The 25,781-nt window shown below is 34.8% G+C and overlaps 1 protein-coding gene across 5 annotated transcripts in view; it reads right to left on the minus strand.

Annotated features, from left to right (window-relative positions):
• The window catches only part of Epb41l5 (erythrocyte membrane protein band 4.1 like 5), a 135,091-nt gene that overhangs the window by 86,144 nt on the left and 23,166 nt on the right, over positions 1-25,781 (minus strand). For all 5 annotated transcript variants that reach the window (XR_004514700.1, XM_033757132.1, XM_010632282.2 and 2 more), the window contains exons 3-13: positions 21,993-22,035; positions 20,860-20,938; positions 17,914-17,958; positions 17,687-17,739; positions 15,226-15,346; positions 14,914-15,001; positions 13,526-13,614; positions 11,193-11,262; positions 7,805-7,974; positions 6,446-6,552; positions 5,036-5,063 (exon numbers count right to left, since the gene is read on the minus strand). Coding sequence is in view for 4 of the 5 variants with exons in the window: in XM_033757132.1 (XP_033613023.1) it covers positions 5,036-5,063; positions 6,446-6,552; positions 7,805-7,974; positions 11,193-11,262; positions 13,526-13,614; positions 14,914-15,001; positions 15,226-15,346; positions 17,687-17,739; positions 17,914-17,958; positions 20,860-20,938; positions 21,993-22,035 (893 nt within the window). In the remaining variant the exon portion in view is untranslated. The remainder of the gene's footprint in view (positions 1-5,035; positions 5,064-6,445; positions 6,553-7,804; positions 7,975-11,192; positions 11,263-13,525; positions 13,615-14,913; positions 15,002-15,225; positions 15,347-17,686; positions 17,740-17,913; positions 17,959-20,859; positions 20,939-21,992; positions 22,036-25,781) is intronic.

A 25,781-nucleotide genomic window follows, 5' to 3' on the forward strand; every position in this document is an offset into this window, starting at 1 on the left:
GCCAATGACAGGGCCAGGTTGGCACACACTTCTTCACAGAAATAGTCAAGAGCAGTATAAACTGGCTAAGGTGTCATTCTACTAAAGGCAAGTTTCTCAAACACAAAATCTGAACAGAAAATCCAGAAGCATTTCTTAGGGGGTGAGAACTAAACAAAAATTACCTCAAAATGAAAGCCAATCAATTAAGAAAGAACTCAAGATTAAAGAGGTCTTATGAAAATGCCAGGTAATGAGGAGTGGAGCCATTTATATCCTACTTTTTTGCTTTTTGTAGTTTTTTTTTTTTTTTTTGGAGACAGGGTCTCACTATGTAGTTGAGAATGACCTGGAACTATGTAGCCCAGGCTGGTCTCGAACTCACAGCGATCCTCCTGCCTCAGCCTCTCGAGTGCAGGGATTACAGGCATGCGCCACCACACCCAGCTATATCCTACTTTTTATGAGCTACATTTCAATTACAGATGGAGTCAGCAGAACTTGCGCTACTGTCCTCTAGAGTCAAACTCAGATAGTGCCACTAACTCTGCTCTCTGCTCCTCAGGTTTCTCATATTCATGAGAATTAAAGTCATTAATTATCAGCAAAAGTACAAAAAGTGATAAAACCAACCAACCAGAAAAGAAATTTTTAAAGCTACTGTTTAATCAGGATAACCAGATTAAATGATTAATCTGTTTTCAAAAATTTTAACACACAATAATTATACATATTAATTGATACAGTGTGACACTTCTACAGATGCACACAGTATGCACTGGTTAAATCAGAGTAATCAGCATTCTTCTTCCTTTTTACTATCATTTATGTTTGGAGCCTTTTAGGTCCTCTCTTCTAGATCTTTCTAAAATATACAGTAAGTCGATTTGAAAAACCTCTTAATATAACCTAACTGATCTCCTTTTCCTCAGTCTAATTTATTAAAGGTAGTTTTTAATAATTGTTTACTTACAATATATAATTTGAAAGATTGAGTTTAAAGGAATTTGTAATTTTACCTTCAAACCAATTACAAAATAATTAAAACACAAGAAAAATTGAGTGTGGATCCACTGCCAAGGTAAATGTAAAATATATATTTCTTTTTTTTTCCTTTTTTGGTACTGGGGATGGAATTCAGGTCCCTGTATTTGCAAAGCAGGCGCCAGAACCACTGAGCTAAATCCCCAGCAGCCACAATTTCTTTTTACTGTGTTGTTCTTCCCAATGTTATTCTCTGAAGCTGTCCCTTTATCTGGGAAAAACTTCAGTTGAAGTGATGAATAAAAGATGAGCACGGAAATACTGTTTTACTTTCAGGAGTATGAAATTATTGAAGAATTATTTTTCATTGCTAACTTAGTCATTGCTTTCCTCTTTAAATAATCAAATGTAGTAACTGCCTTTTTACTCTTATACCCCTCTATGTACTTCTTTTCCTCTCCTTTCTGTTCATTCAGTCTGTTTAAAAAGACCAAGAAGCCATTTATAACAGTACACATGTAGTCCCAGCTACTCAGGAGGCTGAGGCAGAAGGATCACTTGAGCCTGTTTTTTTTTTTTTTTTTTTTTGAGACAGGGTCTCACTATGTAGTTGAGTCTGACCTGGAACTCACTATGTAGTCTAGGCTGGTCTCGAACTCACAACAACCCTCCTGCCTCACCCTCCCAAGTGCTGGGATTACAGGCATGCACCACCACGCCCAGTCATGAGCCTGTAAGTTTGAGACCAGGCTATGCCAAGACCCACTCTCAAAAATGAAGAAAAAAAAAAGTACTGTCTAGTAAACAAAATGTTGACTATTCTTTAAATGTCTCACCTCTTCTTAATATACTTGGTACAAGACTCACAAGAAAGTTATTGGGAGAAAAAAAAGGGTATAAGGAAAATTACTGCCATCAGCCAATTAAAAAATCTAAAACTGCAGAGTACATGGTCAAAATACTTTTTATGTCAAACTGTTGTGTCCTTTCAAAAAATATTGTTTTCCATGGTTCACTGGAGTGAAACCATTCATGCAGAGATCTGCAAGGCAAAAGTAAAAGGCATGCATACCAGTTCAAGCATGAGTTCTCTCAAGCACTGTTACAAATCATGCTCAATAACCTTCCGGAAAGTCAGGGTTCTAGGCTATTCTTATTAAAAATTATAAAGGTGTTATCACTTTAGTATCTAATTTCTGCTACTAACTTGAGCTGAAAGCATTACTGATATGTTTAATTTTAATTCTGAGATTTTTTTATGCTCAATTTTTTTCATCAGAAATGTATATTTTAGGACACTTTTGTTATGATTTGGATCTAAAGTGTCTCCAATGGCTGTCATGTATTCAGAAGCGAGGCTTTTGGAAGCTGGCTGGATCATGGGGAAGCTACACATCAGTGGATCAGTCCACTGATGAGTTCATAGCTAAATGATCTGTTAGGTAGTGGGGCTTGGTTGGAAGAGGGTGCCACTGGGAGTACGTTTTGCAGGGTAACGCTCCCTGCTAGGTCCTACCTTTTCTGCTTCCTAGCTGCCACAGGGTGAACAACTGGCCTCCATTATGCCCTTCTGCCACGCTTCCTTGGAGTCAGGCAGCCAGCTGTAGATTGAACCCTCTGAGAATCCTGAGCCAAAATAAATATCTCCTCTTTTAAATTGCAGGTGTCAGGTATTTTGTTCCAGCCACATGAAAATGACTAAATTTTACAGGATCTTTTATTTTGCAAATATAGTGCCACCTTAGTTCACAAACACTTGTTTGCAAACTCCACATTGGGTGACTAACATGATCGTGGAACAAATTAAGTTCATGACTGAACTGTTAAGTCTTAATTTTTCAACATCATATAATGGCTTAAATCCTCTTTCATATTTCTACAAACTTCACTGTATTTCTTCATTACTTTAAGATATAATATTTTGTCCCACCCTCCTTTTCAGGAAAGCAAGACATAATCTATTAAACAAAATGTTTAAAAAATACATGCTATCTCTGAAATTTCTCCACCAAGTTTCTATTTAAAACTTTATCTTAGAAATAAATGCAAGAGGGCCAGGGTTTAGCTCAGTGGTTGTCCTGCCTGCTTTGCAAGTGCAAGGTCCCAAGTTCAATCCCTGGTACCAAAAAAAAAAAAAAGAAAAAAGAAAAAAGAAAAAGAAAAAAAGAAAAGAAAAAAAATGCAAAGAAATAAAAGTGTACACCCTAGACAAGGTATAAAATTTTGGCATTTTACCTAATTAAATTTTCACAATAAAAAGAATCCTTCACTTTCTCCCTGTTACTTTTAACAGCCTTCTAACAACTAAAGAAATTTGAGAGTAGTCTTGGTTCAAAAAAGCAGAGTACTTTTGTAGTGAATCACCAATCAGAGCCTGGCTTTAATAGCTTTCCAAGTGAAAAAAACTTAATAAGATAATTTCAAGGTGAAACTGACCACAGGAGTTCATACCTCAAAACAATACAGATAAATTTTATAAGAATCTAGATTTATGGGTATGGTCTGAGTCAGATTCTTTTACAGACATTCTAGCAGACCTAAATACATACCAGTCTTGAAAAGCTTTGTAACACTGTGCATACACTAATACATACTAAAATTAATGGAACTACTGAAAGCATGTTTAATACATATAAGGGATTAAAATCATACAAAGCATGTTCTCTAACCACTATGGAATAAAAGTAGAAGAAAATTTAAGACATTCACAAATAAACAACATATTCCTAAGTAAGTCATAAAAATAAAATAGAACTTGTCAAATCACAAGGTAAGTTAGAAAGTAATTTGAGATGAACAAAAAAAAAAAAAGAAAGAAAACACAAATGATGGAATATAAGTAGTTTTAGAAGAAAATTTAAAGCTGAATTATGTTAAAAGAGGACCAGGGATTTAGCCCAGTGGTTCTGCCGCCTGCCTCACAAGCCCAAGGTCCTGCCTGAGTTTGATTCGCCAGTACCAAAAAAAAAAATCTGGATGCAGTAGCACACACCCATAACCCCAGCTACTCTGGAGGCTGAGGCAAGACAGCCTCGGCAACATAGTGAGATCTATTAAAATTTTTTAAAGAGGAGGCGGAAGGTGTTAGCTCAGTAGCAGAGCATTATCTTAGCATGAACCGAGTTCAATCCCCAGTACTGAAAAACACACACAAGAATAAAGATCTCAAATAAACCCTAGAGGAGACAGAACAAAAGAGTGCTAGAGTGAACATTAATGAAAGGAAAATAAATCAGTGAAATCAAAAGCTTGTTCTATTTGAAAGGGCAAAAAGCGACAAATCTCGGGCCAGGGATTTAGCTCAGTGGTTTGGTGGCCTGCCTTGCAAGCGCAAGGACCAGAGTTCAATCCCCGGTACAAAAAAAAAAAAAAAAAAAGAGAAAAAACTACTCTAGCCTGACCAAGAAAAAAATTAGTCTAATAAAAAAGGAATGAGAGGTGGTAGAATACGAGAAAGGAAAACTGGAATAATATGAACTGTGTGCCAAAAATCACATAACTTGTAGGAGACTGAGAAATTTTAGACAGATGAACTCCCAAATCGACTCAAGATAAAGAAGAAAATCTGTATAGTTCTATAATAGTAGACTCAATTAAGAATTTAAAGATTTCAAACGGTGAATTTTACCACAAATTAAAATACCAATTCTTTACAAACTCTTCTCAAAAATAGAAGAGAATAATTATAAACATATTTGGTTGAACTCTCATACTAAAAGCAGTCTCAGACATATATTAAAACCTTCAGACCAAAATATTAGCAAACTAAATCCAGAAATATTTAAGGGGAGACTATATACCATGGCCAAGTGGGATTTATCCTAAAAATAAAATTGCTTATTTGCAAAATCAGTCTTTGTTCCTTGAGGTACTTATGTGTAAGGATTATAATTATCTTTATATCCTCAGTCACTTGCCAGTAACAAATGTGATTCTCATGCTATACGCACTCCCGTCCCATTCTTTATTTCTTCAAACTACTTTATTTTTCTTCTTGTCAATTTGATCTGGCATTGTGTGTTCATTTCCCAAAATATTCTGTATCAGTTCCTACCTTCAAGATATTACTCACCTGAATTCTTCAGATTTTGGTGTACTTGCTGACAGAATAAAAAAGATAACATCACATTAGTCTCACTCTACATATTAAATTGCTTCACTATTCCTCAAGAAAAGCCTTGGTTAATTATTTTATAAAAGTCATGTTTCCTAGCCAGAGATTTTTTTTTTTGGTGGGGAATTGGGAATTGAACTCAAGAACTTATGTTTGCCAGGCAGTTGTGGTGCTAAATCCCTGGCCTCAGAGATTTAAAAATCTTTATTTTACAAAAGTGTTTCTGAAGTTCATACTGGTAAAGTCAACAATGGCAATTATTTCCATTTTTAAAATAATGTGTTAAGTATATACTTCTTCTTTTAAAAGTTAAACTATCTACAAGTCCTGTGGTATGACCTGACTGCTTCTGAATCGTTGCCAGTGGAAAAAAGGAGTAAATGAGGTTTTAAACCATCATCAACTAAAAAAAAAACAAACAAAAACAAAACCATCACAAACTAAGATGGTTTCATTTATAGCTATATGTTGCAAGACCCCAGGATGTGAGCCACAGAACTACGAAAGAAAAAAAGATATATTTATATATTATTTAATTTATAGCCACACTAAAATTAAAAATAAATTAAAGAATGAATACTGCCAAATATGAGCTCAACACAATTGTTTTTGGACAATGGACATACTTAAAATTCAATCTGTATTTTAATACAAATTCAGATTCAAACTCAAACATAAGAGCTGAGCGTGGTGGCGCACGCCTGTAATACCAGCACTTGGGAGGCTGAGGCAGGAGGATCTCTGTGAGTTTGAGACCAGCCTGAGCTACATAGTGAGTTCCAGGTTAAGTCTCAACTACATAGTGAGACCCTGTCTCAAAAAACAACAAACAAACAAACAAACAAAAAAAACTCAAACATAAATTTTATTTGTCAAAGTAAACCATAATGAAGTATCTTAATTAGTTTGGAAATATGTATATATGATATATATTGATTAGATTTTAAAGCTACATTTAACAGAATTCTTAACAATAATATGATACAATATGAAATCATTTTTAATTAAAACGTGCCATCACATGCTCATGTTTTTAATAAATTCCTAAGGGGATTAAGAAATGTTTTATTATAAGGTCTGTAAGTCAAAAAGGGAGAGAAAATGTTGCTCTACAGAAAATCTGAAACAGATAATACAAAAACTGAATACAACCTGAATTAATATAAAGCTTAATGTTAGCTAACAATATAGATAATTTTCCCTTGTGTAGCTTACAGAACTTTTTAAACTAGAGTAGTACTTTGGTTGATTGGAATAGACCCAAGGAGATTCAGATATCAGATTCAGATTCAGATTCCATTCAAGTGACTATCAGTACATGATAAACTATCAGAGAGAACAGTGTTTTGAGACAGGGTTGTACTTCACCTTGTATTTGTAGAGTTCGTCGAGAATATCGTTTGCTGGGTCTTCTCTCAAAGGATGCTGATCTTCTTGCTTTATTAGTTTTTGTAGTCTGATACTCAGTTTTCCCACTAAAATAAACATGGAAAGTCAACTGAAGAACCTGAAGCCTATAGTAACCAGGCACACGTGAACTTCACCCTAAAGGAACTACTACTACTACTAATCTTAATATGTCCCTTTTACCACAGTACTCTTTCACTTTAAGCTTTTATGAAACACACAACAGATTACATTGCTATTTTTTCTTAAGCATGCGCATCATCTAGGAACACAGTAAATAACTCTGGAATGTCCAGGCTGTTATGGAATGCTTCCTCATTTACACTCCTCAGTGCAAAGTGTACATTTAGAACAAGATTATCAGCTACTTTTTCTAGTTATAATATACTTATCAGAACAATTTTCCAAAAACATTAAAAAAACTACCATCCTGCTTCTTTGATTTCCATTTTAATTCTGGTAAGAAAATGTCTCCCCATTTTTAAAAAGGTACAATAGAAGCTCACTTACATGAATTTCTACACAACTGTCTTGCCACATTATTAGTATTATCCATTCCTTCTTTAACTTTTAACTCACAAACTGAAGCTCATAGCATGATAAAAACTCAAAATTAAGAATCTGCTACTGTGCAGTATAATCTGGAACATTTCTTTTTTCCTTTTTCTTTTTGTTTTTTTTCAAACAGGGTCTTGTTATATATGGCTCAGGTTGGCCTTGAACTCATGTATTCCGGACTGGCCTCGAACTCATGATGATCCTCCTGCCTCAGCACAAAGCATGTGCCACCACACCTGGCAATCTGAAACATTTCTAACTCATGACAAGCATACAAGAAGTATGCGAGAATGGCACTTCACGTTAATAAAAACAGGGCAGAGGATTTAGCTCACTGGCGCCATGCCTGCCTGGCAAGCACAAGGTCCCAAGTTCGATCCCTGGTATACACACACACACACACACACACACACACACCCAAAAAACCCACCCACAAATATTTAGCTTAATCCAACTCAAGGCAAGATATCCTTTTTACTGTATGGCATTCTAGCAGTTAAAGAATTCATGCAACTCTGGTCCTTAAATGAATTGGTTAACATATAAAGTCTCAAAAGGGCTATAAAATCCATAATACAATGACTGTGACTTCACATCTATTCAATAAATTATAGACAGTAAGAATATCACTTTTTAATTTTGGCAAGTGGATGACTTTGCCAAACTACTTAATTTCTCCATGCCTTATTTTCCACACTATAAAACAAGAGGTTAGCCTATATACAAAAATGAAAGATACAGAAAGCTGGTATTAAAATAAACCTGTATCTAAATCGTGATCCTAGTCGAATAAATCCTGAGCGATGAGAATTCTTTTGGACAGGGCCTCGGAGGCGGAAAAAGGCATGATGCTCCACAGCACATTTCCACAAATGCTTGCATGCTTTTGGATGATCCAGTCTAAACACAAATGTATGCTCCTGCTCTTTGCCCTGAAAAAGAAAAGGACATAAGAAGAGATATCTACTAGGTAAAAGAGTCCTACCTCTTATTTCTGAGATACAAACACAATCACAACAATACCAAGAAGCAAATAATAAAGCATCTGTTTTGCTCTCTGGAACTCATTTAATTTTTGTTTGTTTGTTCTTTTTTAGCACTAAGGATCAAATCCAGGGAAAACACTTTACTACTGAGGTACAACCCCAGCTTGAAACCCATTTTTATAGTTATCTACTTAAAAAGATAGAGCTGAAATCAAGCTATTTTCTAAACTAATATAAGTTTATTCATAAGCGTGTACCCTCTCCTTATTTGATCTCATTTATCAGAAAAACATAAAATGAGGATTCATCTGCTATCCATAGAAATGTCATAATTTAAGGGCTGGGGATGTAGCTATGCGGTAGAGTACTTTTCCAGCATGTGAGGCCTCACATTTGACCCCAGCATTGCAAACAATAATAATTATTATTTAAAGGATCATACAAGATCTGACCATATGTATGAATAGCCTTAAAAATGCTGACTTTTTTCTCCTAATAACCACACTGCTAGAAATAAGATTATAATAGTTAAAATCCATAGGCATTTTCCTCAGGATTTCACATGAATTGCTCCAAAGAAGAGATACTATTACTAGCATAATTTCATAAAGCAAATTGAGATTAAAAGGAAATTAAGCCCAAAGTCACAAAGCTAGAAGGCTAGGAAACCAGATTTTGAATCCAGCCAGTCTGACTCTAGAGCCTACAGCAGCTAACAATTAAGTTACACTGCCTTTGTAGGAAAAATGATTTTCTGTACTATGTAATTTTCTATAGTAAAACCCCAAAATGTCCAAAAAACCAAAATATCTAGGAATCAACCTAACAAAGGAGACAAAAGATCTCTACACTGAAAATTACAGCACTCTTAAAAAAAAAAGAGATCAAAGAGGATATAAGAAGATGGAAAGATGTCCCTTGCTGCTGGGTAGGATGAATCAACATAGTGAAAGTGGTCATACTTTTAAAACTTCTATACAGATTCAATGCAATCCCAATTGAAATCCCAACAATGTATTTCACAGAACTTGAGAAAACAATCCAAAAATTCATCTGGAACCAGAAGAGACCTAGAATAGCAAAAAACATTCTAGGCATCAGAGACATGGCAGCAGGTATCAAAATTCCCAACTTGAAACTATAGTCCAAAGCCACTGTGATAAAAACAGCATGGTACTGGCAAACAGACCTGAGGATCAATGGAATAGATTAGAAGATGCAGAAACAACACCAGACATATTCAGCTACCTCATCCTTGACAAAGGATCAAAACACCCTCTCTGGAGGAAAGATAGCCTCTTTAATAAATGATGTTGGAAAAACTGGATTTCAACTTGCCAAAGATTAAAACTAGATACCTATCTTTCAACAAGCACTAAACTAAAATCCAAGCGGATTAAAGATCTAAATATCAAAATAGAAACACTAAACTTACTGGAAATTAAATTAGGTAGAATTCTCGAAGACATTGGCATAGGAGAAGACTTTATGAACAAATCCTCAGCAGCACAAGAACTTGCATAAAGAATAAACAACTGGGATCTCATTGTATTAAAAAGTTTTTGCAGTGCAAGAGGATTCACCAACAGAGCTAAAAGACAACCTACAATGTGGGAAAAACTTTTTGCCAGCTACTTCTCTGACAAAAGACTACTATCTAGAATATATAAAGAACTCAAAAAAATCAGATGCCCCCCCAAATACAAAGACCCAATTAAAAAATGGGCGTCTGAAATTAACAGACATTTCTCAAAGTGGAACAGCAAATAAACATATGAAAAAAAATATTCAATATCACTGGTCATTCAAGAGATGCAGATGAAAACAACAGAGATTCCACCTTACCCCAGAAAGAATGGCTGCTATCAAGAAATCAACCAAATCGGGCATGGTAGCGCACGCCTGTAATCCCAGCACTAGGGAGGCTGAGGCAGGAGGATGCCTGTGAGTTTGAGACCAGCCTGGGCTGCATAGTGAGTTCCAGGTCAGTCTCAACTACATAGTGAGACCCTGTCTTGAAAAAAAAAAAAAAAATCCAATACTGGCAAAGTTTCAGCAAAATTCACATACTTCTTTAACTTTCAACTACTGTTTGTGAGACTTCACACTGGTACAAACAAAATGCATTACTACTAATAATAAATAGAAGGAAAAAGTGAATTATAAACTGTAAACCAACTGGAAACATAAAAGTGTGTATATAAAACATATGGAAAAAACACAGGAAGTCATTTAAATTGAGAGAAATACTACTGAAATTACTTGAAAACTGAAAAAAATTAGCAATCATTCCAAAATTTTATTGTGAAAATATTTAAACAGAAAAAATCGAATACCCATATATAGTGTGCATAGTTGACAACCACTAATATTTTGCCTAATTTACTTTTATCTGTATCCTTTTATCTATGTCTTAAAGTTTATTAATTTACATACAGTAAGATTTTGAACATCTGTAAGTTGTATGTACACAGTCATATAACTACCACCAAAAATCAGGTCGCAGAATAGCTCTCTCATCCCCAAAAAATGCTCTTCACTCTGTCCCTTTGTAGTGAAACTATAACCAATAATTTGTTTTTTGGGTTTTTTTTTTTGGTCTCTAGGGATTGAACTTGAGAACTTGTGGGGCAGATGGTGGCACCACTGAGCTAAATCCCCAGCTGATAACCAATAACCAGTAATGCTGATTTAGTCTCTCTTCTGATGGGCTTGCCTTTCCCAAACAGCGCATAATCCTTTGAGTCTGGCTTCTTTTACCTGGCAGAATGCATCTGAGATGCTTCTATATGTGTATTAATCAGAAAATGAATTTTATTGAATAAAAAAATCCTTAGTTCAAAATGCTTTATTAAAGATTATTAGGTAGTTTCTTTTACTAATCTTCTTGATCAGTTAAGGGATAGTTACTTGAATATAGCCTGTTACACACCTTAAATATATTATCAATTAAGAAACAAGAATTTTTATATTATTTTTAATCTTAATGGCAGAAAACCATATTTTACAGCTGGTGTGACCTGAATCAGTAAATTACTGTAAGTATTAATTACTAGGATTCGATTCTAGTTTTCTTTTAAACAGTGAGGTACATTCCCCTTTTAGAATGTAAGATACCACATAACATAGTCATTGTTAAGTTAGTAATACAGTACCATTCCTACCTGATCATCATCTTCTACCACCACCAGAGTTAATTTATTCTTCTTAAAATCCAATCTGGTTATCTTGGGCCTGCAATAATATGAGATCAACATCAGATTTAAAAAAAAAAACAAAACTTTTTAAGTACATTTAATCATTTAACTTCTGAAATGAATACTGGTAAGAGGTTAAACATGACTTGTCACAAAAATCACTAACCCAAAAGAAAGGTTACAGAAAAATACATATTTCAAAAGCAGTAATGTTTCAAAACATTAACGCTGTGAAGGAAAAAATATCAAGAAATCTATATATTTCATAAACCCCAAAGTATGCTGTAAGAAATTCTCCAGACCTTGGTAAAACTGTTTCAGTGTTAAAGGAGCACCACAGGAACTGACTACAGGAAAGACCATTTTTAAAAAAGCATAAAGTAAAACATTACTTATTAATATTACCTATTAGGGTCTTCCACTCTGTTTTCTATAGCAATCTTAATGTAAAATATATACATGTGTGTGTGTGTGTGTGTGTGTGTGTGTGTGTGTCTGTGTGTGCATGTATGTGTGTGTGTGTGTGTGTGTGTGTGTATATATATATATTTTTTTTTTCTTTTCTTTTTAAAAAGACAGATCCTGCTAATTTGTAGAGGCTACCCTCAAACTCACAGTCATCCCGCCTGAGCCTGCCTAGGTGTCAGGATTACAGATGTGTGACAGGTAAGCTAAAATGTCATCTTTCACTGGCTTGGGGGCTGCCTGGAAAATTAGTAAAGCAAGCACTGGAGTGGGTCACAGTGGTTCAATCTAGGGTCCATAGCTAGTCTCTTCACCTTCCTCTCTAGTAGTCGTCCCCTGCTATTTCCTGGCCACTCTAAACTAAACATCTTTCCAGTATCATGTTCTTGCACCGTGCTATTTCTACGCAGTCCTGTGGGTTGTGACCTTGGGGACTACATATGGTCTCTCACCCTTCCTCGTTGGCACTGTTCCCTTGCTGTTTTTCAGCCACCATGAGGTAAGCACTATTCCGTTGCCATGCTCTTCTGTAATATTGTTTCTGTCTTGGAGCCAGCAGACCAAGGACTGAATCCCTTGAAGCTGTGAGCCAAATTAAGCCTCTCTTTAAGTTGCAGGTGTCGGGTATTGTGATTCAGTGAGGGAAAACTGACTAATACGCCATACCCTGATCAGGAAATTTATCTTTTTAAAACATATAAACAAACAAACAAACAAACATCCAGAAAACAACTCATTTTATGGCCCACTTTCCATCTCTATCTTTCCACTTATAACCAAAATTCTAAACCACCTACCACATTTGAATTCCACGCTTGTATTAACTACAAATCTAAACACATTGTGACTTTCATGGACACTGACTAATCTTTTCACTTTCATTGCAATCTTATGAGGAGGCACAAATGGTTTTTCTTTGCCTAAAGAAACCTTTCGGCATGCAGCAAATTCCATCGGCCCAGAGGGTAGCATGGATATACCACAGAATTACCACCCAAAGACTGAGGAGATAAATCCCCAGCTTTTTTATTCATCAAGGAACAAGACACACAAAACCTGAGGTTTAAATTATGGTTACAAAATCCACATAAAATGTACCCCTGATGTGAAAGTAACTTGTAATATATAAATATGGAAGATAAAAGTCAGAACACAGAATAGCCAAGCTCAATAGAAGGGGTAAAAATACTAACATCCCTCCCCCATTACACAAGAACGGGCAAAGGGAGTACTGTATCTGCAGAAAAAGAAATACTAAATAGTGACACAGCCACACAAAGGGAGGGGATGTCCATGTGAATAGCACTTAATAAAAACAAATTTAATTGGGCATGGTGGTGCACACTTGTAATCCCAGCACACTGGGAGGCTGACGCAGGTGGAGGATTGCAAGTTCAAACTCAGCATGGACAACTCAGTAAGATCCTGTCTTAAACAACAAAAAGAACTAGAAATGTGATTCAATGTGAAAGGCCTGGGTTCAATTCCCAGTACTGCAAAAAACAAACAAACAAAATATATATAATATTAAGGCATATATTTTGATACACCTTGAAACTAATGGAAAATACAGTTAGAAAAATTTTATAAATTGCCACTGAGGAGTAGAAATAAAAAAGAAAAAGAATAGGGCAGGAAACAGTTGCTTTCATCTGCAAGCTTTTCAGAACTATTTGATTTCCAAATCTCTTTTATATGTTAACTCAATATAGATGTTTTTACTCATTTAAAACCAAAACAAGTGCAAGATCCTGAGTTCAATCCCTGGTACAAAAAGCAAACAAACAAACAAACAAAAAACAACAGTAAGTATCCCTGACATTAATTGTGCTTACCAAAAAAATAAACCAATTTTGGTCTCGCCTTCAAAAACAAGGACTCCTGTTGGGGTTAGTCCCAAACTATAGTCATTCCCATCTCTAGCCTAATTTAAGAAGAGAAAAAAATGTGTCAGTTTAATTTGCATCCATCAGCTTTCACATTTTCAAACAACTATTTAATTTTTATTTTAATTTTTTATTTCCTGACTTACTATACACAAAGGTAATAATATACAAGATGTTTTCAACAATTAAGGTATGCAAACACACTCTTTTTTTTTGGTACCAAAGATCTAACTCAGGACCTTGTACTTTTGAGGCAGGCAGCAGCACCAAGGAGTTAAATCCCCGGCCCTGCAAACTCACATTCTTTGGAAAACTCATGCATACCTTTTTCCCCTAAAGTGACTGATACACTATACACCAGTCTCCTCCTATCCAGGATGGAATAAATTCCAAAGCCCCAAGCAATGACTATAAACCATGGTTAGTACCTAACCCTACAGATACAATATTTTTTCCTACACACACATACCTATGATAGTTTAATTTATAATTTATATGCAGTAAGAAGCTAGTAATAAAATAGAAAAATTGTAACAATATACTGTAATATGAATGCAGTTACTCAAAATACCTTGTTATTTCCAGAATTTTCCATTTAATTTTTTTGGACTTTGCCTGACTGAAACTGATATCATGGAGAGCAAAACCACAGATAAAGGGGGTTCATAAAGGAGGACTACAATGGTTATAAGGTATCCCTTCAAGAAAAATGGGTATGTAAACTCCCACTAGAAACAAAGTTCTATTCAGATTCTTCTCATATTAAATTTACCATTTAAATCAAAACTCTGGAAAAGACTGCTTTTCTGGAAATATGTTGTTAGTTAAGCTATAAGTAAATTGCTACTCGAGCGGTTTTACAGTTATCAAAGTCCTCTCAAGCTTTAAATTTTCAACTTTGCTTCCTCAACTATTTTAACAGACCCTGGTGAGTACTGAGCTTAAGTGATATATTATGAAACAAAGATTAAAAGTGGTTTTAAGGGCTAGAGGTATAGCTCAGTGGTAAAGCACTTCCACGGCATGTACAAGGTCCTAGGTCTGATTCCCAACACCATATGCACATACAATGTGGTTTAAAAGCTTAAAAAGTTTTTTTTCACAGTTAAAAAAATAACTTCTAAACACCAATACTGTTTTGCAAACTATGGTAATTTCTCTTCTAATAATGATAATTCCATTTTACTAATTCAATATTTAACATTGGCCTTTCTACTATACAAAATACCCAGTGCTGGCCTATCCAAACTCCATGGCTTCCAACATACTGTAAAATTCAGTCATGCCAAGTTCCAAAGAAATGAATTCTTTAAAAGGCACAATAACACAGTGCTTACCTTAACCACATGCATATCAACCCCATACATTTCTAGCCATTTGGCTTTATTCAGATAATTGGTTTCAGCTTGTGCTGGTGTCTGACCTCTGGAAATTAAAAGATAGTATTTTTTAAAATAAATATAAATTTAATTTTCTATCAAAGGTAGAAACAAAAGAAAATAAATGAAAAATGACTACTGTGTTGATGTTAAGAAAATATGATCGGGCTGGGGATTTAGCTCAGTGGCACCACACCTGCCTCGCAACCACAAGGTCCTAAGTTCAATCCCCAGTACCAAAAAGAAAAGAAAATATGATCAAATAAATACCTGCATTCCTTCCATTTCTCAAAAATAGCCAGTTCCATGTCCTCAGTCTGAATGGGCACAAACCTGAACTCAGAGACAAGTTCAGCACTATGTTCAGCAAGATCGTAGTCACCAAGTTCAGCTACAAATATAAGTTTCATAATGTTATACTGTGTTAAATGTACATTAACAATGTTTATCATTTCTTTCCTGAAAAATTCTTCTTCAAAACTCATTTTGTGAATAAAAGTTATTAAGAAGATTATTTCTAGGTATCTATAATTAATTTACATGCACAGAATGTGATATCATATAACATTGTGTAGTCCATGTCTTCCTAGAATATAAGATTATTAACTGGAAATAAACAAGTAAGAATTACCACCATCACCACCACCACACCACCCCTCTAAAAAATCAGTGAGAAGAAGCAACAGGAAAAGAACAGGACAATACAGATTCGTACACTCATCTGTGCTTATCTCTGACCTGTGAGTTTGGGGAGAAAGGGAAAGTGTCCAGTTTCCTCCCTTCTCCTCTCCTTATATATTTTTGCAGTGCTGGAGACTGAAACCAGGACCTCCCACAGTTTAGGCAAGTCCTTTATTACTGAGTTGCATACAGAGCTCCAGTTTTCTATGTTTGAAATTTTTTCTTTTAAAAGAAAGTTTTACTTGTAATAAATTAAATATCCAGTTAAGACAAGAAAAATACATGAACTACCTTGATATAATAAACTGTACTGGTAATCAGTCACAATTAACTAAATTCTTTAGTCCATATTGGAGATGTATTTATTAAGCACTGCTACAAGTCAAACATTTGTTAAAATATACAAAGATGTATGAATCTCTAAACAGTATACACTCTGGATGTATGGAAACTTACATAATGAAGCACAAACAATATATGAGGCAATTAGTAAATGGTATAGTGAAAATGACAGCTCTACAACAGCACTAAATAAGTTTTTAGAATTAAACTCTTCTGCAGGAAATAATAAAGTACAAGAGTACTTCCAAACAACCGTTTGTGGGCTAGGAGTGTAGCTCAGTGGTTAGAGCACTTGTCTAGTATGCATGAAGTCCTGGGTTCAAATCCTAGCACCACCTTCTGCCCAGAATGCAACTATATGCTCTGATCATTACAGTGCAAGAAACACAGCATTCCTAAACTAGTTATCAGTTTGTTTTTATACAGACAGGAAGACAAGTTTTAATTTGAAGACCGACTAGAATAGTAAATGAAAGTAGGCAGAAAAAAATTTAAATTAGCAGAAAATTTTTGAAGTACATGAATTTTCTCATCACCAGTTCCTATTATCAACAAGAAAACATGCTTTCTCTAATAACAGACAAACAAAATAAGCAAATATATTAGGTTTACTATAAAACATAAAATTCAGTCTTACTTATACAATGGAAAATATACTACTACTGATCTTAGAGGGACTGGGACTAAAGATAGAATCGCTAAAAAAAGCACAGAATTAAAGTCTTGATCATCATTAAACATTGTTTTTATTCTAGTACAGTGATTGTGAGCCTTTCAGGGACCAAACTGCAGCCCCAAATCCACTTATTTATCACAAAATGCCAACAATGTAATTAAATCTGAATATTGAGATTTTAGTTTAGAAAAAACAACCCATACATTAACAACTTTTGTCTTAAAAGAAAAATAAAATTTAACAGGAATGCGACAAGTTTGCCACCCCTGTTCTAATATATATGCAAAAATGCCCAGCAAAAAATTTTTTTTTCATTTTGTGAATAAGGACAAAAATTAGTTTTCTATAATGTCCAGATTTCAGAAGAAAATTCCAAAACATAATAGTATTTAATCAATATAAGCTTTTCAATAATCTCATTTAATACAATAAACTTCATCAGGAACCTGTAAATATACAGTACAGAAGTAATTCATTCATGGATTTTTTTTTTTTTGTACTGGGGATCGAACTCCAGTCCTTGTGCTTGCAAAGCAGGTGCCAGAACCACTGAGCTACGTCCCCAGCCCTATGGATTAATTTTTAAGAAGAAGAATAAAGAGGGCTGGGTATGTGGCTCAGCAGCACCATGCCTGCTGCGGTCCTGAGTTCAATCCCCAGTACCCGGTGGGGGGGAAGAGTAAGAATAAGAATAAAGAAAGAACACTACATGGCTATAGCAATAATTTACTCATATGCCACTGTATTTTTTAAAGGAAAATGTTAGCAGAAAACCCAATTATAACATTTACTAAATTATCAAGTAAACTCCAATTTTTGTTTGAAAACATTAGAGATAGAAAAGGGGCAAAGATAAGAAAGGGAATAAAAAGAAGACGATGTTCTACAATAAATTAAAAGAGTTGAACATTGATACATGCTTATACAAAAAGTGTTTCTTTCTTACAAATTGTTTGAGTTCTGAAATTCTTTAAAATACATACACAAAAAAATTATGCTTTAGGCTTAACAGTCAGCATAAGAACTGCTTACCTTGTAGATTATAAGCTGCCAACTGCACTGCTGTATCAAAAGGACATTCTAATCTGAGACCAAAACACAAAATTATTAAGTTAATTTCTAATCTTCATTTTAAGATAAATTTAAAAATGCATACTTTATGTTGACCATTTCATTTTTGTAACTTAGCATTATTTTCACAATCATTTTTCAACCACTCTAGAAAATGTGCAGTTACTTGCTCAACAACTAATACTCACTTTCCGCTGAGAATATCTTGTTTTAACTGAAGAACAAACAAGTACCTATGAAAAATAAAAGGCACCAATGAATAATCCACTTTGTCATTTTGTAAAAAAGGGGAATAAGACTCAGGTTCACATGACTACAAGATGACAGCAAGGACTCAGTATATTAAAGCAAGCTTAGAAGAAAATGCTTAAAGCATATTATTGACGATGAACTCCAACTGTACTGATTATCAAACGCATCTTTTTTATACATGAAGCGACACAGCATGGATAGATTCCTGGACAAAAGCTACAATCTCACTGTCAAAAGAGGGAACCCTTCCAAAGGAATTCTCTGACTCACTTTTTTCATGTAATGAAGATTGTGTGTGCATAAAGTCGTGCTTACGTGATACAGAGGCAATGAATAAATATCAAGGAGGCAGAATAAAGTGGATACAACATGATATTTATTCAAAACTATTCAAACGCGATCAAAAGCTAACATTTTCATTCATTAAAGGCATTTTAATGAATAAAAGGGCAGGAACTAACCTGAATGAACTAACCTGAATGAACACCCTGTGGCCAAAGAGATTACTTGGTCCATTAACATGATATTGAAATGTACTGAGAAACCACAATTCTCTTTAAAATCTATGTGTTACTGCTTTTAAAAAAAAAAAACCCTCACTAGTCAATTTCAGCAGATACTAGGGAACCAAATATTTTGAAGATAAAATGAAAGAACAGAATTATACACTTAAAAAACAATATCCAGCCGGGTGTGGTGGTGGTGATAGTGCACACCTAGAATCCTAGCACTCTGGAAGGCTGAAGTAGGAGGATCACAAGTTTGAGCCAGGCCTAAGCAAGTTTCTAACTTAGTGAGACCTTGACTCAAAATAAAATTTAGCTGGGCATGGTGGCGCATGCCTATAATCTCAATACTTGGAAGGTTGAGGCAGAAGGACTGCTGCAAGTTCGAGGCCAGCTTTGGCTATACAGAGAGTTGAAGGTTCACCTAAACTACATGGCAAGACTTGGTCTTAAAAACCATAAAACGGAATTGTCTTTGCTATTCCAGGTCTCTTCTGGTTCCAAGTGAATTTTAGGATTGTTTTCTCTAATTCTGTAAGATGTTGGTGGAGTTTTGATCAGGAATGCATTAAATCTGTATAACAATTTTGGAAGTATGGCCATGTTCACTATATTGGTTCTTCCTACCTGAGAACAGGGGATATCTTCCATTTTCTGATATCTTCTTTGATCTCTTTTTTTTAAGATTACTGTAGTTTTCAATGGAGAAGTCTTTTATTTCCTTTGTTAGGTTGATCAGAAGGTATTTCATTTTTTGGACACTACTCTGAAGCATTGTTCTAGTTTCTCTCTCAGTGAGTTTGTTATTCCTGTACAGGAATGCTGTTAATTTTCAAGTGTTGACTTTGTAGCCAGCTGCACTACTGAATATGGCTACTAAATCTAGAAGTCTTTTGGGAATTCTTGGGGTCTTCTATGAAGAATATCACATCATTTGCAAATAACGGTAATTTAACTTCTTCCTTTCCTATTCTTATTCCTGTCTTCCTCTTGCCTAAGTGCTCTGGCTAATGTTTGCAGAACTGTATTAGCAGTGGTGACCGCGAACATCCTTGTCTTGTTCCTAATTTTAGAGTGAAAGCTTTTAGTTTTTGTCCATATAGTATAATACTGGCTGTTGGTTTGTCATAGATGACTTTTATCAGATTGAGAGTAGGAAAAAATTGTAGCCAGCTGTCCCTCAGATAAAGGACTAAAACAAATAAGGAATTTTAAAAAATCAGAACACCCCCAAACTTAAAGACCCAATCCAAAAATGGGCACCTGAAATGAACAGACACTTCTAAGGTGCAAATGGCAAATAAATATATAAAGAAATGTTTGACATCACTAGTCATTGGAGAGATAAAAATTAAAACAACAGTGAGATTCCATCTCACTCCAGAAAAGATGGCTATTATCAAGAAATCAAACAACAACAAATGCTGAGAGGAATATGGCAGAAAAAGGAACCCTTCTCCACTGTTGGTGGAAGTATAGACAGCTGTAACCACTGCGGAAATAACTGTGGAGATTCCTCAAACAACTAGGATTACAGGTCCCATTTGACCAAGCTTTTCCCCTGCTGGGTATCTTCCTGAAATAATTAAAAGCATCATATCACAGCAATATATGCACACCCATGTTTATAGTGACACAGTTTATAATAACTAAATTTTGGAAACAACCCAAGTGCCCATCAACCAATGAATGGATAAAAAAGATGTGGTTTTTCTACAATCGAGTACTACTCAACCATAAAGAAGAATAAACTTGAGATATTTATGGTCAAAGGGATGCACCCTGAAACTATACTCACATGTGTAAATACTGCACTGTCTCTCTGATGTAAGAAACTGAAAGTGTAAATAGGGACCAAAATGTATAATAAATAATGTGAAATAGGAAGAAACTGTTCAAAAGGAAAGGGGAACTGGGTGAGGAGGGAAGAAGGAAAATGAAGAAAACGAGAAAAGGAAAAAATGGAAATGGGATTTTTTATAAATATGGAGGGAAAGGGGTTGAAGAGAAGCAGGGAGAATGGGAAAAAAGAAGACTCAAGATATATCGTGTACAGGTAAAAATTCCCTATGATGAATGTGATCATTATATGCAGCTAAATTGTACCATTAAAATTAAAAAAACAAAACAAACAAAAAAGTAAAAAATAAAAGAGCTGGAGCTCAGTGCAAAGGCCCTGGGTTCAATCTCCAGTACAGCAAACAAAACAAAATAATGCAACACAAAACAACCACTGTCCCAGAACAAAATTCACTGATGTCTTTTTACTATGGGCAAGGAATCTACTTCATTGGTTGTCTAGAAATTGGAAACAATCCTAAAATTAATTCCAACACTACCAAAATAACCCTACACAACTCTAGAAAGCAGTCTTACCGGGTCAGCTCTTCACGAAGATTGTTTGGCTCCGAGGAATAAAACTTAACTCGAAGATGCAGGCAATAAGGTGAACCAACTGCCATGAAAAAAAAGAAAAGATTTAGTTTCTATTTAACTAATAATACTTTTCAGCCAGTAAATCTGTTGATAATCTACTGAAGTGGGATAGAAGATAACAGGTTATTGTGGCATTATTTCAGGTTAGATCACAATTTAAATGTTACACAAAAATATAAGTAGACTTAATATACCAACCATCATATGGCATTATCATAAATGTCTGTCGCCTTAACAACAGACATCTCTAATTCTTACAGTTCAGGGCCAAATACATCAAATAAGTCTAGACTTGACTGTACAACCTAACAGCCCTGAAAACTGGTCAAGCTGAATTTTCTTAAAGGCATTGAAGAATGCTCAGATCAACTGGTCAAGAATAGTCATCCCACACACCTTCAAATTCATTTTAGCTAATTCACTAACCTGTGTATTCTCAGTATTCCTGTCCCATCATTTTGTAAAGACAAGAGATGAGGTGTCCTAAAATTTGACACTATGAAAGGTCAAACTAAATTACTAGTAGTAGAATACTAGTATTCTTCCCTGACGACTGCTATGAATCATATTAATATTTTATGCGAATTATTTCATCTCATTATTTTCCCTTCTCCCATCCACGTACTAACCAAACCTGCTTAGCTTTTGAGATCAGATGAGATCAGGTGAGTTTAGGGTGGTATGGCCGTAGACTCATCTCATTATTCTAAATTAAGTATTGTTACAGCTTTAAAGCCTTAAAATTATTTTCTAAAACTAGACAAATACTAAGAAAAACCCAAACAAAAAAATTCCAACACAAATAATTACTAAATAAAAATCCAGCCATTTTGGAAAAAAAAAATCTTATGTGCAAGCTATAAGGATTTCTCCTATAAACTTTAAATTGTAAGACACCTGAATCTACATTAGTATCAAATCTATATGATGAGCCAGTGCATTAGAATGAAATGATTTTTAGAAAGCAGAGATGCTAAAATAATCCATCCAAAAACAATATTCTTACTCTTAAGAGCCACTTTCTAATACATTTGATTTCCATTTTCTCTACAAATAACTTTCACAACACTTACTTTTTACTTGTTTCTTGATGCTTTTTGTACCATCCAACCAATGCTGAAAACACACACACAAAAGTTCCGTAGTTAAGTAGATGAAAGAACTTTAAAATTTTAATTGCTGAAGGTTATTTTTCATTATGCATTTGTTGATAACCACAATGAAATATTTCACAAGGGAAAAACCAAAGGAAGTGACTATTTGAGAGAAGGAGGGGGAAATCACTTCACATTCCATGCTAAGCTTATGACTTACACCAAATAATATCTAAAACCTGATATGTGATGTTTTAAAAACATTTTTCTTGTCCCTCAATAACCAGGTTAATAGTCTAAATCTTGCCCTTAGTTTCCCTCATTGTTCCCAAATAAATGGCTCCCAAATTGTCAAAATTAAAAAAGGGCTGGGGATGCTGTTCAGTGCTAGGCTGTTTGCCTAACCTGCACAAAGCCCTGGTTCTTATCCCCAGCACTGTGTGTGTGTGTGTGTGTGTGTGTGTGTGTGTGTGTGTATAAATATAAATTATTTTCATATTCCAGTGTCCGGTTCATTCTTATAGCAGACATGTGAGATTTATGGACAGAGTGTAAGAATCACATGAAGTAATGTAACAGTACAACCTACATTTAGAAAAAGTAGATACTACTCAGAAATAGTACTCTGAAAGAGCATGCTGGGTAAAATTAGATTTTTCTCATAATCAAGGCCCTATCTATCAAATGAAGCACTCTGTTCCTTTGTGCTATAATCAGCAAATTTCTGGTTTCAACAGTAACAATTTTCTGACTTATACAACCTCTTCATTATGAAATATCCATGACACAAGCAGACCTAAAAACCAATTCCAAATACTTTCACATTCCCAGATCACTTCTCATTATTAATCCCTCTACACCTCCAAGTCCTACCAGAGACAGCACTTGTCCAACTGAGATATACAGGACTAAGTTATCTTCAGCATGTTTTCAATTCCAAGGAGCCTAAAGGAAAGGAGTGTGCTTGTGCTAACTAGTTCACACAGCAAAGGAATTCAGTTTCACAAATTCAGAGGCAAGGAATAAACAAGGCTACATTGTTAATATGGTTTGAAGTTTGCTTTCCTTGCCAGTTATTTGCCTTGCCTCTCCTCTCCGTTATCTCCCAACAACCAAATTGAAATTCTCAGAACTACCACCGTGCCAGTACAGTGCCTTTCCACCTTGAAATATGATGATGCTCAGTAAACATTTCAAAGGGCAATTAAATGCCATGCAATATTTTACCTGGATTCCAAGTTTTATAGACTATTTAGCCATCTATTACCTTTTAACAGATTCAGCTGGATATTCATTTTTAAGCATATCTCAACTTAATAAATAATCTACCATTCCTGCCCCCAAATCCAAAATTCAAAAATTTCAAACTTAATCCCTGTCCCCCAAACCTACTACAATCTAATGCCAATTATAAACAAGGTATAAAACTATATTTATGTCTCAGGATGTTTTCTCCCCCAAAACCATGGACCTCACAAGTTGTTCTATCTGTATCCCTTGTAATACAATAAAAAAAAGAAAATAGCCCTATGGTCACATGGACTCTGTTGCATATAATCATGGTTAGGGAGACACTCATACATTATAACAAGTACAAGTAAGCACGACCCTTCAGGATATAATGTGACTAGACAGAACGTAATGCCTCAAAAATAACTCTGTGTACAGATTTACCTAGAAGGAATACTACAGAAATATAATTTATATATTTAGCAACAATGAACTGGTTAAAGTATTTAAATATGAGAGCATAATACAGCAATTAAAAAGAATGAAAGCAAATACTTAAGGGTCTGAAACATTTATAATATATTACTACTTTTTAAACGGTATACTGTAAAAAGTATAATTTTGTCAAAAAGTACAAATATGCATAATATGCATTTTCTTTCATATTGAAATAATATAACAAAATTAATACAAATGTTATCTTTAGGTGATTGAGACTGCTAGTGATATTTTCTCTTCTTTGGGCTTTCCTGTATTTTCTCCTTAGTCTAAATGAACACCTATTATGTAACACAATAACCATAGACTCCTTTATTTTTAATACAGGTAATAAGTTCACAAGGTTTAATATTATAGTACTATCAAAAAGCTTATGGTCAACTGTCTTCCCCAAACCCAATATACTACATATACTCTCCACAAGATATTACAGATTTCTCTTGATAACTTGATAACTGAAAACAGAACAAAAAACTTTCACATATGGGTGTTAGTAAAAAGTGAAGAACATTTATGATAAACTAAAAAGAGACTAAATATAAATTTTAACAGAATAAATTTTGTGGAATATAAGAAAGCAACATAAATAAAAGAAATGTAAGAAAATATAACTGAAACGCAACGAGAAAAAGGGCTACACGTGTCTTCCAGACATATATTTTAGTCTCTTTTCTACCTATATGTAGCAGCTTCTAGTATCCCCACTCTTTTAAGACACCCAAAACTCAGATAAATCATCAAACACATTTTAAAGTAAGATTTAGGAGCTGGGGGAATTCTGGTTGACATTCTTCTGGGGCAGGACTGAGTTCATGTTTGCATATTCTCAAGTCTGTTTTCTTTCATCTCCTCCACATTCCAAGAGCAGAGACTGGAAAATGCAGAGACAGGCACTGACAGTATTTTCCTTGAATCAGTGTCTTTAGTTTAAAGACACTTGAGAAGATAAAGTGAGAGGGTGCACATAGATTCTTAGCGCTCAAAATCAGACTAATTAGGTTTGCACCATGCTTTTAAAAGGAAACAAACTCCCTTCTAATTTCCTATTTTTAAAGTTTAGTCGATAAACTTAGATATCAAAGACTGAGGAAAGCCACACCTAGTTCCATCCTATTGAGCTGGGTATGGAAGAACAATGATTTGTCTGTCTAAAATATGAACAGTATATAATGATAAATACAAAGGACATAACTAAACCAAACAAAAAAAAATCACCTAGGAAGCTTTCAAAACATCAACATACACACACCCTCATACCAGGTCCTCCAGCCAAATAGTCTGTAAATAGCCTTTCAATGATTCCCGCCTTTTAAACATCTACATGGTTTACAAAAGAAATGCACCACTGCTTCCTGCTCAAAAGCCAGAGATTACAGCAGAGAAATGTTAAGTATCTTTCAAAACAATGACTTCAACAAAAAAATATTTCCTCTTTGAGTAGAGCCTTATGTCCTAAAATAAATTATTTTAAAACAGGTTTTACATTTACAGAATTTTAGAAAGTGTTAAAAACCTATGCTAAGAAAGCAGGGGAGACCAATACACTTTTTCATCATAATCTAACTGAAAAACTTTAGTCTAGATTCCATTATACAGTAAATTCCTCCCAAGTCATTACTTTTTTGATGTTAACAGTATGCTATTGATAACAGGGGAAATAAATGTAACTCCCAATCTGCTAGATGTCAGATATGCTGAAATTGTGTTCCCCAAAATCGAAGAATGAATTCTAAGGAACAAGGGAAACTAAGAATAGGAAATATTGGACTGGGGATTTAGCTCAGTGGTTCTGCTGCCTGGCTCACAAGCACAAGGTTCCAAGTTCCATCCCTGGTACCAAGGGGGGAAAAAAAAGGAAATATTTATTGAGACAGCTTCTGAGAGGCAGGAGGGGATCTGAAAGTGGACTGCTAATGAGTCCACTTCCCAATGGAAGTTTTATAGACCAAAATCACAAAGTGGGTATAAAATCACTAGGTGGGAAGTGCAAGGACCCGAGTTGAATCCCCAGTACCAAAAAAAAAAAAAAAAAAAAAAAAC

This window comes from Fukomys damarensis, unplaced genomic scaffold (genome assembly GCF_012274545.1).
Source record: "Fukomys damarensis isolate Sample0158 unplaced genomic scaffold, DMR_v1.0_HiC HiC_scaffold_29, whole genome shotgun sequence".
Classification (NCBI taxonomy): domain Eukaryota; kingdom Metazoa; phylum Chordata; class Mammalia; order Rodentia; family Bathyergidae; genus Fukomys; species Fukomys damarensis.